Source organism: Abrus precatorius, unplaced genomic scaffold (genome assembly GCF_003935025.1).
Source record: "Abrus precatorius isolate BTA unplaced genomic scaffold, Abrus_2018 Scaffold4, whole genome shotgun sequence".
NCBI classification, from domain to species: Eukaryota; Viridiplantae; Streptophyta; class Magnoliopsida; order Fabales; family Fabaceae; genus Abrus; species Abrus precatorius.
The window spans coordinates 9,692,287-9,706,549 of NW_020874384.1; the positions used below are offsets into that span (position 1 = coordinate 9,692,287).

General features: G+C 36.3%; 2 protein-coding genes across 8 annotated transcripts in view; both read right to left on the bottom strand.

Annotated features, from left to right (window-relative positions):
* Nucleotides 1–1,184: 1,184 nt before the first annotated feature.
* LOC113865194 (E3 ubiquitin-protein ligase ORTHRUS 2-like) lies at nt 1,185–4,497 on the bottom strand. The gene is made up of 9 exons (XM_027499595.1): nt 4,020–4,497; nt 3,219–3,757; nt 3,023–3,148; nt 2,818–2,917; nt 2,665–2,726; nt 2,485–2,587; nt 2,200–2,350; nt 1,890–2,104; nt 1,185–1,795 (listed from the first exon to the last, which is right to left on the bottom strand). The coding sequence occupies exons 1-9, from the start codon at nt 4,455–4,457 to the stop codon at nt 1,457–1,459; spliced, it is 2,073 nt and encodes a 690-aa protein (XP_027355396.1). The 5' UTR covers nt 4,458–4,497; the 3' UTR covers nt 1,185–1,456.
* An 885-nt stretch (nt 4,498–5,382) lies between these two features.
* Nucleotides 5,383–14,263, bottom strand: part of LOC113865193 (phosphoinositide phosphatase SAC1) — a 29,461-nt gene continuing 20,580 nt past the window's right edge. For 2 of the 7 annotated variants that reach the window (XM_027499590.1, XM_027499594.1), the window contains exons 9-17: nt 11,545–11,678; nt 11,302–11,433; nt 8,767–9,151; nt 8,529–8,650; nt 8,244–8,354; nt 7,875–8,087; nt 6,892–7,071; nt 6,264–6,375; nt 5,474–5,855 (exon numbers count right to left, since the gene is read on the bottom strand). In XM_027499590.1, the coding sequence (XP_027355391.1) occupies nt 5,607–5,855; nt 6,264–6,375; nt 6,892–7,071; nt 7,875–8,087; nt 8,244–8,354; nt 8,529–8,650; nt 8,767–9,151; nt 11,302–11,433; nt 11,545–11,678 (1,638 nt within the window). In that variant the 3' untranslated portion in view covers nt 5,474–5,606. Of the gene's footprint in view, nt 5,856–6,263; nt 6,413–6,553; nt 6,738–6,891; nt 7,072–7,874; nt 8,088–8,243; nt 8,373–8,528; nt 8,651–8,766; nt 9,152–11,301; nt 11,434–11,544; nt 11,679–14,263 lie in introns of all 7 variants that reach the window. The other 5 variants (XR_003504969.1, XM_027499592.1, XR_003504968.1 and 2 more) reach the window with 5 other exon arrangements.

Here is a 14,263-nt window from a genome sequence, read left to right on the forward strand (position 1 = left end):
CAAATCACAAGATATGCACCAAGATTCCTGCAAAGATTTTTCAACAAGTTTATCCTCTCAATTTCACTTCCTCGCATTCAACTCGTGTCAATGTTAACTCTGTCATCCATTCCTTTCAAACTCGTCAAAGACGGTAAGGAAAACAAAAAGGTGGAGAAGAGGAAAAGGCAAAGACATTCACTCTTGGGAAAACGATGAACAACACTTACGTAAAAAACGACAACTTTTAACATTTTTAACAGAAAAATTATTTATTTAAAGTATTTTTACAAATTAAAGGATTAAAATGAAAAAAAAAATTGAAAGATAAAATTCAATCTTACTTTAAAATTAGAGGATAAAAATATTAATTTTAACTTTCTTATAATCAAAATACAAAGAAATCATTATTTTCAGCTAAAACAAATTTTTTCTATGTGAAATATTTATAATCAAACACATTCTAAATATAGTTTGAATTCAACACAGGACCTAAAATATCTGTTTTATTATACTTTTAACCTATTATGATAATATAATATTAAGTGTACGCGTATAAAGTTAATTTAATTTAAATAATTCATATTCATACAATTTTTTTATCATTTAATACATTTTAATTAATTGTACAATTAATTCTATTAAATAAATTTAATTTAATCAATTAATTATAAACTTCTAGCTATAAAATTTCGATTAACATATCAACTATAAACCACAAGCTTTGCTTTCAACTAATTTTATAAAACAAAACCTTTCTCTCATTTTACTTAATTGATTACTTTGTCTCTACTAATTTTCCTTTCATAAAAACTACTAATGAAAAAACATGATATTTTATTTTAAAAAACCAGTTTAAAAGGGTCTTCTTTAAATCTTTTTCCTGAAAAGTCAGTATAGTAAAAATAACGTTTGAGTTTGTTGACAAATAATTATCAACGAGAACATCCAAAAACTGTTGAAGTAATAATGCAATGTTAATTTACAAAACATTTTTATCCTTATATATTCAAGTAAATTCTTTTTATTACAAAAACAACGGATTTCATGATTGAGCGACAAAATAATGACTTTGACATAATTTTTGTTTTAAAATTATCAAGCATATTCACGCAAATATCATAAACGTGATTTTATAGGTTGCAAACAGTTTCAACCATGCTCATAATAATGCAAAAATATAGACAGATAAAAACTCAATATACATGATGCTAACAGGTCTACGATTTTTTTCTTTCCATAAAAATGTTTTTGGTAGAAGTTCCACTCCCCATAAAATCATGAACAGACAAAATGATAAACAATAAACTAGGAAAAATAGTGACTGTCCTAGTAGCACTTCCAAGACTAATTCTGAACCATCAGCATAACAAAAAGACACATTTCAGGCTGATGATGCAGTTGTTAAAATTCCAGAGTCGTGATTTTATGGAAGATTGAGAGGACTTGATGGAGAATCAATTTCTTTATCCACATCCTAAGCCTTAGTCTTTCTGTATTTTTTACTTCCTTCGGCAATTTTACCATCACCCATTTCAGGCGATTGTTTTCCATAATTACTTTTCATTCTCTTTGCATTGCGCTTCACCGCTGGATTTGCCTCCTTTTTGGTATCTTTAACCTCACTAACATCAGGTCCTACTGGTGAACCGTTCAACACCTCTACAGAATTTTTGTTCACTGGGTCAGGACCTTCATCCTTGTCACCTCCATCGTCCTGTGATCTATCTGCATCCTCACTCGACTCCAGCGATTCTCCAATTTCTTCAGCCTCCGCTTTCAGTGATTCAATCGCACCCTTCAAATCTATATCAACCTGTCATACAAACCCATCAGCAGACCAGACGAATTTAGAAACCGTAGGTCTAAGAGCAGCATGATTTATGACGCTTAAACCATGAAACGTGTACCTGAAGGTTCTGAAGATAATCAGAGATGTCAATGGTGCAAGCAGGACATTTCATCACATTTTTCTGGGACCGAAGCGTTCTCCCACCCCTGCTTCTCTCCTTCACAAAAGCCTGACCAGCAAAAGCACCTTCCAAACACGACTTGCAAAAGTTATGAGCACACGGTGTTGTCACTGGTGAAACCATAACCTCCCTGCATATCATGCACGAGAACCCTGTTTGTGCGGTAAAACAAAATGCCAAGATAAGAATGTATTGTATTAATGGATATCACCGAGAAAGTCCATCATTGCCAAACGTATTAATATACCTCTCTGCAATTGTTCCTTGATTGACTTTATTTGGAATTCCATTTTTTCTCTGTTTGACTTTGACGCTGCTGCCACAATGGGTTCCTCGTTTTGTACCTTTTGTCTGCTGGGAGGTGGTGATTTCTTCCACTTCCAACGAGAATCTTCCTCCTAGATAAATCATCATCTACTCATTGAATATATTTACAAATTTCTAACTGCATTATATGATGTATATTTCATGTTGTACGCAATATTGAGAACGAATCCAAGGAAAATGAAGTCCTCAAGAATCAATCACTCACATCGAAATCCCAAGATGGAGTTTCGGTCCTTTCAAATATGACTGTAGCCTTTTTGAGTTCCCGAATGAGTGGCAAGGGTCTGGGCCTATCCCCATGATCATCACTGCGTTTTCAATTGAGATAACTTTGTAAATAGAATGGCAAAAACTCCAACGTGGTGCAGAATAGAAGAATAGGTACCTTGTCCAAGGGGCAGGTTCATTGTCACACCTAACGAATAGGTAGCGGCAAATTTTGAAACCCTGGTTAGGAGAATGTGATGTGATGAGAAAGGGTGCATGAATTGAAGAAGCAAACGGAGAGGCAATTATAGCATTGCACATATCTATCTACCTGCAGTCCCGCTATCTGCCAACACTTTTCAATTCTATAAATTCCATCGTAGCGCACTCCTCTCTCAGGGGCATAGGAGGATCGTTTTTCTTTGTGAGATCTGCTTATGCTTACGGGATAGAATATTAGAATGTGAATCATCAAAGCTCAAAATATAATAGCAATAAATTACCCTAGGCATGGATAACCAAGAAGAATGCATAACCTGACAACTCGAACCGGATAACCCTTGAGACAACTAACTTGGAGAGCACGGTTGTACTTGTCAAACTGCTGGTCAAAAGAGTGATTTTTGTTGGTGCGCTTGTTGCCACTGAGATCCTTACCACCGCTGGAATGGAAAGAGTTAAAGGATTGAATGGGAATGGGAAGGGGAATTGGGAATGGAGAAGGAATAGTACCTTCCGGTGTAGAGAAACCATTCGCCGTGATCCTGGTCGTCGACATAACCACCGGAGAGAACAACAGATTGGGCACCGCGATGGGACTGGCCGGCAATACCACCGATAGGGACGAAGTGAGCACCCCATTGCCTGCACTCCAACCTATCATTCCAACATTCACCGACCAGGACACCCTGATTCCGCAAAGGGTCATTCTCCGCCGTGATTGGACCAAAATGATCGGTGGGCACCGTCACGAATATCTTACCGCTGGCGGCATTTGCACGACCGTTCCTCTGGGCGCGCTCCGTAGTATATGGCTGGTCAGGTCTGTCCTGGTTGTGGAGGAAATGCTTAACGGTGTTTGAAGCCAGTCCTGCTGCTCCTCCTGCTGCTCCTGCTCTGGCCATGCGAATGGCGAAAACCAGTGCTGAATTGATACGGGGCTGGCTTGCCATTTTGGGGGGGATAATCTGGCGGCACTTTGCGCAACTTCTCTTTCCCTGCCCAATCCATTTCTCAAAGCACTTCAGACAGAAACTGTGTCCACACGGAGTCTGCGTTCACTTCTCCTTTTCAGTCGTTCACTCATTGAATCAAATCAAATATTATATTGTTTAATTTAATTTAATATAATAATAGCCATACCATACCATACCATACCATACCATACCATACGACACCCCAATAAATGTAAATATAAATATATAATATAAAAGAAAGAAAGGATGAAAAGTTGAGTGATTGGTTGGCGTTACAAAGTTAAAATAAAATAAATAAATGAGAAAAAAGAAAGGGTTGAAAATAAGAGACACAAACCGTGACGGGCCTCTCCGGTAGGTGGATGCAGATGGAGCAGTTGAGAGATCGAGCAAGAACATCGGATACTGACGACTTATTCTGTTTCTCTTTGTCGTCGTCGTCGTCGTCGTCTGGGTGGACCTTTCCGGTGATGAGGTGTTGGCGTTTTCTGGCTTTCTGGCGTTGGGTGAGAGAAGGATCGTTCTCGACGGCTAGCATTGCAGCGACGAGGTGGCTGGGGGCGGGGGCGTGTGCTGGGGGGAAATCCAGGTGAGGGTCAGAACAATCGGGGCAGAGCCAGTGATTGGTGGCGGCGAGGGTGGATGGAGGGGCGGAGAGACAGCGGGCGTGCCATGGGGTGTGGCATGTGATGCATACAAGCGTCTCTTCCTCCCCTGGCTTACCCTTGCATACCATGCACACGCCTTCGCTATCGCACGGAAGCTGCATCGTCATTGCTTTACTCTCCTCTCCTCTCCTCTCCCAAAGCAAGAGAAAGAGAGCTAGAGCGGGTTTTGGTTTTGAAAAGTGCGAGCGGTTTTGAATTCAATTTCAGCGGCAATCAGGTGTGTGCCCCCTCACCACCTTCCTGTGCGTCCCTGTTGCCTCTCTCCCTTTTTCTTTTTCCCATGCGTTTACCATATATGGCCCAATAGTATATTTAATATTATAAATTCGCATCGGTACTCTGTTCAAGTTATTTCAAGCCATTGGTCAAATCAGAAACTGTCTAATTAAATGATTGAATCAATATATCTAATAAAAGTTTAAAATTTTTGCATCTAAATAAATTCTAAAAAATTAAAATTATTAATAACATATTTTTGATTAAATAAAGTTTAAAAGTTGGTGGCAGTACTAGGCTCTATGGTGGCCTGCAAGCTTATTGTTTTCCCTTATTAGAGGGGCTCATTCCTGCAATCATCTTGTTGGTACCGGAAAAAGAGTCTTGTCCTGTTGGTTGTAGCTGATTTTGGGGAAATTACTGCTCGTAGACTTGTAGCTGATTAATGGCGCGTTGCTTGTGAATACAATGGATAAAAGATGAGAGATACGACGAAGAAATAAAAATAAGATAAATAATAAAAGAGAGATAAGAGTATAAACACGATAAAAAAAAATGAATGTAAAAAAATAAATATACAGATATAAGTTGTAGAAAGTATGAGATGAAAAATAATAAAAATATATAAATGTACGAATATAATTATTAAAAATCAATTAACCCTACTTTTCATCCAAACATTTTTTTATAACATCAGCATAAAAAGAGTGGGACAAAATATTGTGATTAAAGTGTTTAAATTAGATGATGTTGTAAAAGTAAAAACCCTACAATGAAATGAAATCACTAACATCAAATATTGAATGCTCAAATCTAATAATAAATTTCGAGTAATCTTATTCTGTTTTAATGTATTTATTTATAATTATTGATAAATTTTAAAGTAGATTTCATTTATGTATGTGTATAATAAGCTAGCTATTGAACGAATTTCCGAGGATTGACTAAAAAACTGGCGCATACTTTGTATAAGGAACTAAAATAAAGTTGAATAGTACAAAAATAAGCGTTTCAATTATACATGTCAAAACAATAACTTATCATATCCTTGGTACTTTTTCTTCCCCAGTTAACCATCTCGTCAACCAGCTTGGATCATCAGCAAAGAATTTACAAGATGTGGGAATGATCCCAAGGTCAGAACCGACTTGGTCATACTCCTTTAGAGATGCTTCCATTTCTGCTGCAACGGCAGCATCATTAACAATTTCAAAGGAACTCAAACTTAAAGCATCCGCATAGTGTTGTTCCCTCTCTGTGTCGTTTTGGAAAAGTTCCAAGGCAGGTCCCTGCATATGCCAATGAGAACAATAAGCATGAATACATGACAGGTTATAACACCAAGACATCGTAGATGTTCTTTTATATGCTTTATTTCATTTTTATCAGTTTTCTTTCTTTTTACATTTTGGGTTACGCAAACAGGACTTGACGCGATTCAGACCTCGGGTTTATTGTCCTCACCCTTCCACCATTAAACACCAAGAAGATCCATCGAAGCTTCTTTAAATTGATTTATTAAAAAAAAACTAACAAAGGAATTCTTAAAAAACCTTTCATGGGTCTGTACTGTTTATTTGAGGTCAGTACCTCTGTCTATAGCGGTTTATTTGAGGCAAGCAAGGGTAAGCGTTTCACAGAACGATGTCTAGATTGAAAGGAGCGTAGGCATGGTGATTATTAATGTTAGTACATACCTGACATAACTCAGCATAATGTTTATATATCTCACTGCTTTCATCTTGATCACCAAGGAGAGTACCTCCATACCAACCGTTGGCCTCGTTTGCTGAGGTAATTGTGAGGTACCTACAAATTTTATAGTAAAAAGAGTACCATCTGTAAACTGAACAAACAAAAGACATCAAATGAAATGAAACTAATGTGGACTGTCAACAGTGGAAATAAGCCTCCAAACGGACATCACAGGATTCTCAACCAGTCAAGAGTAGCAGTAATGAAATAAAACTTTTGTTTTCCGGTATACCTTCATAATTTAAACCAACTGAAACATGGTTATTGCTAGTCACAGAACATTATCGAAGTTCAGAATTTTCTGTGGCCTTGAAAATATTAACGGCTGTAGCTCTACTTAACAGATCAGATCCAAATGCACTAAGTTTGGTCTGTTAATCAGCATTGCTCAACTCTGCCTAAAGTTAAATAAATCACTAGGCACCAGTAAACATACAAATTTGTAAGTGGTGATCTAAAGTGCAGATGTTAGCCAATACAAAAATGACCAAATTGGATACCAAACATCAAGGGATAAAATGAAAGGTGCATCAAAGTCCTGCAAGGATAATGTGCTTTATAGATACATACCTTTGGAAAATGTCCTCATCATCCAAATCATTGCCAGAAGAAAGCCAATTCAAGTCGCAAAAGCCATTAGCTTGAGATCCTTCGACATCAGTTTCATGAGAAGCAACTTTTGCAGCCGAGGAACCCTCTTCATACTTTCTCTGGCCAAAAAGCCAATTTGGGCTTTTAAGCTGTATCTCACTGGAGATCAACAGACAATCAGTGACTCAACATAATTACCTTAGGTTACCTAGAGCACAGAATAACTTTTGTATCTCAAACCAGTCAGACATTCTGATCACTACTTCCCATTCAAAATGAGAGTACACTTGGTTAGGTTGGAAGGGGTGGCTGACATTGCAACTAAGTTTATGCAAGGAGTTTATAGTGATCAAGAACTAAAGATTCTAAGCTCACATATAAGAGATATTCTCTTCTACCAATCATGATACTTAAATTAACAAACTGATTAATGCCTTGCTTGTATTAGTCATTCAACGTTAGTTGGAGTTGAGCAAAAGGTACAATAAACTTCCTTCCTATAAACACTACTGAAGAACTATGAAAAGTGCATTGAAAATCCAAATTCCAATTTGCTTTAGTTAAAATCTTATCCAAACACACCGAATGTTGCTCATAATTATAATGTAATAAGCAAGCAGAAAGCAATAAAAGAAAAACTATCTAGTTCATTTAAATATCTGAGCATTAAGCACAGACAAAAGAACATGAGACCAATTCATTTATTGAAATAAAACCAGAAATACAATAAAACTCTGTGATGCAAGTATTAAGAAGCAAGAACGAAGGGACAATATCAGCTATAGTTAATGTAAATCAAGAAAGCAAGCTACAGGAATATAGTTTTAAAATGAATTACAGGAAAATTTCTAGAATCAACATATGCACATTACAATAATGTGAAAAAGGCAGCAATCAATAAAAAGGAGTGTATATGCGAGAAGTAAAATCATTAAACAGCTACTCAGAACAAGAGAAATTACGCTGCGTCAGGTGCTACACCGCTGTTTCCAGAACCACCCGCTGGCCTCTGATCAGGTTCACAGCAGAGTCTTACATCTTTAATTGTACTACAGGTCTTTTCAATTAACTTGTCAAATGATGTCAACTTTATCCGTGAGAAGTCTTCTCTGCAAGCTGGTATAGGGGTGAAGACCATTCCACCTCTTCCAGAAGGCTTAAGATTCAGTTCAGAACTGCAAAATTCAGGAGCAAATTGAATATTGAAAAGGCAAATAAACAATATATGTATGTATAAAAAAATGAGAAAAGCAATGCTGGTTGTAACATATCATAGAAGCATGTCAGTGGTGGATTTTAATACCAGTCATTAAGTAACCAGGAGGACTCACCACTTCTCAGGGATTATATCATCCCCAATCCCAGATACGTGGAGATAATAATCTGAATCCAGCTCCCAGAGAGCAGGTTTCCCTTCTTGTGGTTGGAAGTAACCTAAAAATCTGGCAGTAAAACAATGTCTTCAATATTTAACATTATTTATTAACAGATAAATTAAGGGACAGAGTACTCGAACATTAGACACCTAAAAATATAAAATTTTATTACAAGTATGAATTCTATCTAGGAAAGGAAAAGAACATTATTAATAAAAAAATAGGCGGAAGGAATAATACAAGTTTATTGCATCTTGTTTTTCACCATCTGTGTAAGCATTGCTATAGTATCGTTTTATTGATTTTATAAACTCTCTTGATTGTGTTGTTGCTCTCCACTTTCCCTGCCTCTCTGGAAACACCTGTCATTCACCGAAAAACACATATCACAACAGAAGCAGAAGAAGATGCAAAAATGAAAATTATATATTTGTTCAACAGATTACATAAATTTAGAATCACATAAAATATGTCATACTGTATTATGAGCTGCAGAACCACCATACTGGTGGGCAAGAGCATCTCCCATACTTTGATACATATCCATTAGAGCTGCAGCAATACTACTATCAGGATCCACTTTAGGCACATCAGTCAAACCCATTGCATGGAGCTGGCGTCCTAAAGCTTGAAGACCATAAGCATACTGGGCAACATTTGTACGGTCCAAGCAGTCAATGCAGTTGGTACGGAGAACTCCACTCTGAAAATATGGTGCATCACTACTAAAATTATCTTTTTTGTTCTGATGGTTCATGTCAGTCTCCCTGTCTCTAGTAACCACAGAATTTATCATTTCATTATTGTTCCCAGCCCTTGCAAGATCCCCAGAACTAGCTCTCAGATCTCTCAGTGAAGTATCCCTATAAAAAAAGAAAATGAGCTGAGAATATAAATAGAACTTCCTTTTTCTTGAGCAACATCTTTCTCTTTTGCAAGTACAAAATTAAAACTGCAATAATATGCAGAAAAACAAGAATCCCCTGGAAATAACACTGCCAACAACACACACAAACAGCAACCACACCATGTCCCACTAGGTGCCTTCAGCTGCCAGGCTATATGGGTCATGGTAGTTAAATCAAGATTCAAATCGTGAATAAGAAGACCTATTTTCTGAATCGTGAATTGAATCGTATCGTGAATCATAAGATTCATGACTATTGTTAAAAATATAATAAAAAATATTGTAATATAATGAAAAATTAAATTTATCCATATATTGACATTTTATAGTCAAATACTTTATTGTATAACTAATAAAATAAAACATAGTATAAAAATTCAAGTCACATCAACCACAATGACACCAAAAAAAGGCTGCAACGGTATAAATCATCCATAAATTGGTGGATCGTAACATGGAACATAAGACCTTACATAAAATATAAAATTATATTTGAATATATATATATACACACACACACACACACACACATAAAATATCATAAATAAGCAAAATAACCTTAAAATCACAAATAACATTTAATAAAATTTTAGAAAAATATATCATAACCCGTTAAAAATTATAACTCTAAAAAATACAATTCTATTCATTTATTTAAATAATATAAGTTTTTATAAATAAAAAAATAAAAATAAAAGCATTGTTCTACAATACCTAGCTCACACCTTGTAACATGTAGACAAATGTTGACCCAAAAAAAGGATCAAGAAACATGCAACTAGAAAAAAGAAAAAAAAAACAAAGATGCATAATAATAAACAAAATGGAATCAAATACAAGGAGAACGGGGAGAGGTGCTTGTATTCAAACACCCAACACCTATTTGCAAGACAAACTCACAGGCATAGTGACTAACACCCAGGAGCAACTCAAACTTGCATGTACAATAGCAACTAACACCAAAGAAATAGAGATAGAGAAGAGAACCCACTACCCACCCAGTCACACTCACATGCAGAGGAAGCAACACAACTGAACCGGGTCATGCTTGACCCGGTCTGTGGCAGAATCATCTGCTGCACACAAGAATCCCGATTCAGCACCGATTTGTGCGATTCAGGGGATTCAAGCTGCGATTCTGGAACAAACCCGATAGTATCTTTCAGTTGCAGAACCACATCAAATCGCATGTATCGAATCGCAAATCGTGCGATACTAACTACCATGATATGGATCAATTGATTACATTCATCTCTATAACAACTATGATAAACCAATTAGTGTTAGGTCTTTTTCAATGCTCTACTGGTGTTGTTACCAACACAAGTGCTGTTACCAACACAAGTGTTGTTACCTTATCACCACCAAAATAATATATTTATTGAATTATTTAACCATTTAAGCTTAAAGTTATGGTAACAATATTATATAGGTTTTTCTAAAATCTAATACATCTAAACAATATAGAATTAAATGCAGAATTACATTTTTATTTCATAAATTTTTTTGCAACCAAATATAAAACGGCCTAAAGGCCCAATGGATTTTTGAGTCTTTGACTACTGGTACGATGGGGTTATTTCTTGGATAGCATTGACATAAAGACCTAACATTCTATTGTTATCATCAGCAATCATTATTATTTAATAAAGATCAGGTGAAGCTTTCTCTTTTTCATCTAAAACCGAAGAAAAACAGAGAAAGGAAAACACATCCCCGAAAGCAGTATTGCAGTTCAATGACCAAAAATGGATAACCAAGGAAAGGTTTAAAAGAAGTATTAAGATCCAAAAATGAAAAGAAAGGAATTGAAAGCTTATTCAATCATCTTATGTTTCTAATGGAGACTTCTAGTCCTATATCCCTAATTGGGGAAAAATGACACAAGAGGACCATATAGGAGCAGGTGGTTTACTGGGAAAAGGTTGCAGACCCCTGCATTTTTCGTATCTTGCTTGTTTAGAATACAAAAGCACATGGCTAGACAAATACAGATCATTTAAAAAATATTTTCAAGTTACAGGTATGGTTCAATCAAATCTTAGAAGAAAAAACAAGCAAAAGACTGTCCTGAGTGTTAGGTAAAATTTCAATGATGGATCATACCTTCCTGTGCTCGTTCGATTGCTCTTGTTGGCCCTCTTTATGATGCTGGGTTTACCACTGTAGTAAAAACCAGTTAAATCAAGTGCTTCACTTGCTACAGCTCCTAAAACTGCCAAAACATTGGCAGACTTGCTTTGAAAATGGCAAAGAATAATAGAGAATAGTCAGTTTGAGTTGAACTGCAAAAAAATTGAAGAAACTGCTACTGTGGGACAAAAAAACAAAGCATATTATTCTTCTTACCTCTTTGCAAATTTGTGAAAGTCCCAGTGAATAAATCTAAGATGGTTCTCTACTGGCAGAATTTGGTTCAGATACCCAACAGCATTTGCAAATTCACGCCTCAGCATCATTTCTCGAGGCCGTTTCTCAACTGTCTGCATTCAATCATCCAAATGAGCTACAAGAAAGTATAAATAACTTTCTTTTTATAAAAGAAGCAATTAATTAATACAAGGAAAAAAAAATAGAAAGAATTAGGAGGACGATGAATCCTCCTTCAGAAAAGAGCAAAACACAAAACAACAAAGGAAAAAGAGAACAATCTGATAAACTAGGGGCCAAAAAGATTTTAGTTTTCAATTAATATAGTGTGATGAAAATTATAATAAATTAGGGGCTGAGGATAGTACTTGTTCAACAAAATGTGCATGTAATAAATTTTAAAAGGATTAAATATGAATCAGGGGCCAAAAACATTAATGTCTGGATCCAACAGAGAATCAACTAGTTTACAATTCAACATTTCAGCTTCCTCAAGGATATCAAGAGAATACTTTCTTTGGGAAATAGAAATTCGAGTCTATGACTGAGCAACTTCAATCCAAAGACAGTATCTTAATTGATCCAAGTCTTCTGGTTCAAAGTGACTAAGTAGATGCTCCTTTAAACGTAGAATTTAAGTATGATCATTGCTTGTTATGACAATATAATCCACGGAGACCACGAGATAGATACATACATAGATTTAGTGAGTGCTTATAAAATATAGTGATCCATTTTACTTAAAGTCATTCCAAATTTTTGTAATAACAAGATGAATCATCTAAAATCAAGGAGATTGTTTAAGACATATAGCAATTTGTTAAGCTTATAAGCCAAATGGCCCAAATCTAATGACCCGTGAGCAACAAACATTAGAGGTTGCTCCGTATAAACTTCCACAGTCAAGTCTCAATGCAACAAGACAATTTGACGTCCAACTGAGGATACACTGATTCATGGCTGCTATGGATAAAAAAAAAAAATAGACAAAGGTTTGCAACAAGAGAGAATATAACCCCATCATTGACCCCAAAAATCTGGGTAAAATCTATAGCCACAAGCCAAGCCTCAGGGTGATCCACCACAGTATAATTTGACTCAAGTCTGACAATGAGCACCCATTGATAAAACTATTATCATCTGTTTCCACACCTAAAACTATTCTTGAATCCCTTTCCCATCTAGTATGGCAGCAAGCTATGATTGAGGATATGCAAGCCATAGAATCAAACATGACTTGAACTCTAGTATCTCATCTCCCAAATCAAAATCCTGTGGCTTATCCAGTAGCTTGAAGAATAGAGAAGTTTTGGTGGGAGATAAGTTTGGGAAAAGGGAAGGATGACCAGCTATATGATCAAAAGTTCCACAGTCCAAAATCCATTAGGCAGAGACTAAAAAAAACAGATTGAGGCATTGCCAAAATTCATAACTACTCCTCGCACTCATTTTCTGATAGGGGAAACTTTTTTATTTTGAGGAGTTACATCCTTTCTCCTGAGGTTCAGCTCCTGTTATTGGGACAAAATTGTGGTTTTCAGGAAAACCATGCAAAGAGTAGTATCAGACTTAAATGCACTCCATACACTTATAACAGGAGTATTATGGTCTATTTCTGTTGGGGTTGTTGGCCCAAGTGACACGCTAAGCAAAGGGGATTAGTTATAAGAACCTGTTGAGAGGCCCAAAGTGTGGGGGTGTATGTGAGAAAGGAGTAAGGGAGAATTCAATGAATAAGTTAGTTAGAAGAAGGTACATTATGAGAATGATTGGCATGGTGTGGAGGCATTTGAAAAAAAACAAGTTTTTGCATTCTCTTTGAGGGGGATGAATTCCAGTATCTATTGGGATTTCTGTAGAAGCCATAGGCTCTGGTTATGTGTACTCATCCTTTTCTTTGTAGTATTCAATAATACTTGCATTTCATTCTTATTGATTTCCATCAATTGGTCTGACTTGCCAAATACATTACACTACCACCTATTTATGAGAAAGAGCTCATGGCAGTAGCTCTATCAGTTTTGCATTGGTGCCATTACTTAATGGGGAGGAAGTTTATTGTATATTGAGATCAGAAAAGACTTGAGGACTTATTGCAGCAACAAGTGGTTTCGGTAAATAAGCAAAATTGGTTAGCCAAATTACTTGGCTTCCAATTTGAGGTGATATATAAACCAAAGCCAAAGAAAACAAAGTTGCTGATGCACTTTCCTGTTTTCCCATGGAAGGTGAATTTGCTTGTTTAGTCTCTTCTGATTTGGCAAGAGCATAGAGTTTAAAAAAGGAGGTGGATATGGACCTTGTTGACAATCTCTAGATTTCCGTTATTAATATAGTTACCATTCTTTCCTTTTATATAGAATCTAATTTATTATGTAAATAAGGTAATTAGGGGTCAGCTGTAATTACTCAGCCAATCCCTATAATCAAAGGATTCAGTTTGTACAGAATGTTATTATAAGGACTGCTGAATGACAATGACTGAACTCAGATTTTACCCTAATTAGTTTGTGAGCTTCTGTCTCAAGTTGGTATCACAGCTCACATTCTGTGGGCTTATAAAAACAAAACACATAGAACCATCAATCCTAGTTGTCCCAACGTCTGACCACCATTTGGCCTAAGACTTCGACACTAGCCCTGAAGTCTCAGATTGGTTGTCCCACCGATTGCCGCCATCTCCCGGCAGCCCACGCGC